Genomic DNA, 4,452 nt, shown 5'->3' on the forward strand with positions numbered 1-4,452 from the left:
TACGATCGAATGGCCCTAGGAAAGCAACGGTCGGCGAAGCGATAAGTAGAAAAGATGGCTCATTAATTCACACGCAAAAACATCGACTGGAAAAATGGGCCGAACACTTCGAAGAACAGTTCAGCTGGCCTCCTGCAACACAACCTGTGAAGATAATGCACACGGGCGAATAGAATGCAAACCTTTATCGACCTTCGGAAGAAGAAATAAGGTACGAAATAACCGTACTGAAACGTGAGAAGGCACCAGGACCGGACGGTCTGTATCCAACCCTCTTCAAAGAAGGCGGAAAATCCCTGGTGACCCATCTGACAGCTTATTGGCACCATATGGGACGAGAAGAAGGTGCCTGCAGGATGGGGCATGTCGACGGTTATCCCTGTCTTCAAAAAGGGTACGCGGACGCTGTGTCAAAGCCACCGTGGCATCAGCCTGTTAGCTGTGGCATCGAAGGTGCTCTCTGGCATTATCTTCCTAAGGTTGACTGAACACAGGAAGAGGCAGATCCGTGAAAAACAAGGTGGGTTCCATCATGCAAAAGGTTGCATCGATCATATTTTCACCTTCCGACAAATTCTGGAACAGCAACACTGCTTCCAGCAGTCAACAATGGTTGTGTTTCTTGATCTGAAAGCTGCCTTTGACTCTATGGACCGTCAGGATTTATTGTAGTGTCTGTGGAGCAAAAGTGTCCCCCATAAATTCTTGACCCTCCTTAAGGTGCTGTACGCCTTCTCCCGTCGCCGTGTGAAGGTCTACAGGAAGCTCTTGCCTGAGTTCACCGACAGGGCTCTCTTCTTTCACCTTTCCTCTTCAACTTCGTGATTGATGCGATCATGGAAGACTCACTACCACCCTCTAATGCCTTGGGGTCGAAGTGCTCCCTGGGCCTCCGCTCACAGACATCGAGTACGGAGACGGCAGAGCTCTTCTGGGATCGGACCCCGCGGTAATGCAAACAGTATTAAATAATCTAAATAATTTTGCCCCACGGTTCGGCATGCGCTTCACACCTGCTAAGTGTAAAGTGTTACTGCATGACTGGGTGGGTTGAACCGTAGCCTCATGCTTACGAATGAACCGATTGAGGTAGTAGACAAATTTGTTTACCTGGGCAGCTGTATCAGTCCCGGTGGTCTGGCGAACGATGATATTTCCATCCGGATTGGGGAGGCCAGAGCAGCTTTTGTGAACCTACGTCAATTGTGGCGTAGGCGTGATATCAGCTTCACTGTCAAGGGTCGAGTTTACAATGCTGTCATGCGCTCCATACTACTATATGGATCAGAAAACTGGCCGCTGCGTGCTGAGGAAGTCAAAAGACTTCCAGTATTTGACCATCGATGTCTTCGGAGCAATGCCCGAATCTCATGGTAACACTGGATCAGCAATCCTGAAGTACGTCGAATGGTATTCGGGAGAGATAACTCACCCTCGGTAGGTGAACTGATCACACTGCATAGGTTGCGCTGGCTCGGTCACGTTCTGCATATGCCAGTCGACGGACTTTTCGCACAATCACGTGAAGAGTGGAAGAGAGTCAGAGGCGGTCAAACAACGAATTTGCAGCGAAGTATAAAAGCCATTACCAGCAAACCCAGCTGCACTGGTCATTGCCGTCTTCCTGGATAGCGACCCCGAAACGGGCCATATAAATGGTTAGGGACATTGTCAGACATGGCCCAATCTCGCCTATAATGGGGCTCATACACCCAAGCTACTTCCTTCAGTGCGTAGCTCCCTTCCCAATCCCCCCACTTGACAGTCCACCTCCAGTGCTATATTTATGCACTAATTTATCAGCTCCCGCCTCCAATGCGCAGCTACCTACCCCACCTCCCCGAATGATCGGTGAACGAAACTGTGACATCTACAACCACTGTACGAAAAGTACGCGGTTATTACAGCTGAGAGTGATTTCCATTCCCTTGGGTTTCCGTGTCCACCGGACTTCACGGTCGACTCACGCTTACTTTCACTTGACTTCCGATAATTCGTCGCGTCAAGTTATGTTCGGGACCGGCCGGGATATTTCTCCGAGATTTAAGCAATGCTACTGTTCGGCCTGATATCCAGTGCTTGAGTGCGCCTGGTAGTGCCGTGCTACCGGTAAAACTTTCAGCACTGTCCAGAAAGGTGGTAATCTCGTCCTACTATGGATTTACAAGTGATGGAGGAGCATTTGGAAGAGACTCTAGAAGACGGTTCTGGTAAGTTCATCTGACATCCGGAGTAGAACCTGATTGTACACAGTGACTGACGTTGATGCACAGCGACCTGTTCCGGTATTTGCAGCTCAACATAGGGAACATCACATAGGCGCATCACTTTACGAGGTAGGTTTTATCGATGGCGCAAATGTCCTTTGTGACGTTATCTATTTCCTTTTGTTAGTCCACAAACCTCCGGCCCTTTTGATTCCTTCATTCCGATTTTGACACATGACCGGCCAGCATCGTTTAATGCTGGCCGAGTTTGGTGGTTGCCGCATCACCCGCCTTCTGATTGCCCGTCGAACCCGTTATTTTTTCAGCTGTTTGCTGCCAGAAGATTGTATCTATTCCGTTGTAAACCGTTTACTCACTGTTTCTGTTCACTTTCGCTTCCAGCTACTGGTTATTTACTCCTTTCAATCTAGAGTCATTCTGCAACCGACACCATCCAGCATGTTTTCAAGTGGATATAGTCAAGATAAGCTCTATGATGCATTATTCCAACTGCGGGTGTGTTTCCTCACCGCTGTGTTTCATCGTTTTGCTCCCAGTATTCGTCGAAACAATTCCTACGGATGTCGGGCAAGAGTGAAAGGGAAGCAGAGCAACAAAAAGCTAAAGTTAAAAAAGTAAGAAAGTATAGCCTCAGATTGCTACTTCATTTTTTCAGGCACTTGTTGACAAAAATCCTGATATTGCGAGAGTTTATGCGGAGACGGCTGTTCGCAAACACAACGAATCCGTGAACTTTTTACGAATGGCTTCCAGGATTGACGCTGTCCATAGCAGAGTTCAAAGCGCGGTGCAAATGAATGAGGTTTTTACTGCGGCTCCCACTGATTTACCTTTCTATTTAGGCCGTGAAAAATATTGGAGGTGTTTCGAAAGAACTAGAGAAAGCTATGAAGTCCATGGATCTGGAAAAAATTGAAAAGATCATGAATAAATTTGAGACGCAGTTCGTGGATCTCGATGTCCGTTCGGCGACTATGGAGAACTCTATGGGCAATGCATTTACGTTATCTGCTCCCGAGGACCAAGTCAGGGACTTGCTTACCAAGGTCAGCTTCCCCCGCATTCCTTGATTCGTTTTTCTCATGAAACACGAGTTAAACCAATGACCATGGAGCCCATCATCTTTCCCAGGTTAAAATCACTGGATGTAGCTGACAATGAGCGCCTTGTCCTACGGTGATGTAGACTGAACACTATTCGCCAATAAATGCAAAACTGCTAGTGTAACCCGCGAGAAGCTATATGGTTATCTGCATCAACTGTTCACAAGCACAGTGGCCCCTCTCCATAAACTTTCCACAGACTAACACCCCCTCACTTTGACGTCCAACTCTCAACAAAGGTCACTGTAGATGTCCTTGTGACACAAAACCCACCGGATAATGATCTTGGTCGGTACTAAGGGTATTCTTTCTGAAAGACAATTACCTATGGCGTGCATTGTCTAACTACTCGGTTCTCATTTGTGTGCCCTATAAGTGGATTTTTTTCGAAATGGTGTCCATTGTGCCCACGAGTTTGGTGTACAAGGACACTGAAGGTGACCATATAACCATACATGAAGTATACGTCCCGTCTGAAGTGCGACAAAATAGTCGATGCCGTCTAATTCATATTACGGCGCCGAATTAAAGAGATAGGACCGTAACAAGTGCCCAATAATTTTAGGCGGTTTTGGACAAAATGACCTTTGAGGACCCGCTTGCTCTATGATGATGAACATAATATGCTGAAAACTAAGAAACACTACACTCAAGAAAAAAAGTGATAACGTATTGTTACTCAGCAACACGTTTTATGATATGACAAGGTTACCGTAAGCCTTTATTTAAATGGCCAATTGATACGCATTGGTGTGATACCTGTTCAAATCCAGTTCAAGCTCTCCCTCTTTGCTTGAGCATCCTATAAGCATTTTTGTCGAACAATGTAAGCACTGCTTGCATCGCTGCTTGAATCCAGCATATGTTTCGGTTATCAACACTAATAGCTCACTGTTCATTTGTGTTTTGTAGCCTGGGTCTGACGCTTCGTGTTTTCTCTACTGGGAATTCAAAACATGTTTTGCACCTCAGTCATTTCGGACACCTTAGGTTAGAATTTGTGACTTTAGGGGCGAGGTTGATTACGTCAACCAGAGATTCGGACTTTTTGCTGTCATTCCTCTTGTTAGTAGTAAATGTGGAGGCTTTTATCGTGTTTTTTTTTGGGGGGGGGGGGGGGG

At 46.6% G+C, this 4,452-nt stretch overlaps 1 protein-coding gene across 1 annotated transcript in view; it reads left to right on the forward strand.

Moving 5' to 3' along the window:
• Nucleotides 1-1,655: 1,655 nt before the first annotated feature.
• Nucleotides 1,656-4,452, forward strand: part of T265_11150 (hypothetical protein) — a gene marked incomplete at both ends in the record, with an annotated part of 12,894 nt that continues 10,097 nt past the window's right edge. The window contains 5 exons of the mRNA XM_009177732.1: nt 1,656-2,006; nt 2,610-2,723; nt 2,765-2,842; nt 2,884-3,030; nt 3,071-3,274. Of these exons, the coding sequence (XP_009175996.1) occupies nt 1,656-2,006; nt 2,610-2,723; nt 2,765-2,842; nt 2,884-3,030; nt 3,071-3,274 (894 nt within the window). The remainder of the gene's footprint in view (nt 2,007-2,609; nt 2,724-2,764; nt 2,843-2,883; nt 3,031-3,070; nt 3,275-4,452) is intronic.

The sequence above is a fragment of the Opisthorchis viverrini genome, assembly GCF_000715545.1.
Source record: "Opisthorchis viverrini unplaced genomic scaffold opera_v5_456, whole genome shotgun sequence".
NCBI classification, from domain to species: Eukaryota; Metazoa; Platyhelminthes; class Trematoda; order Opisthorchiida; family Opisthorchiidae; genus Opisthorchis; species Opisthorchis viverrini.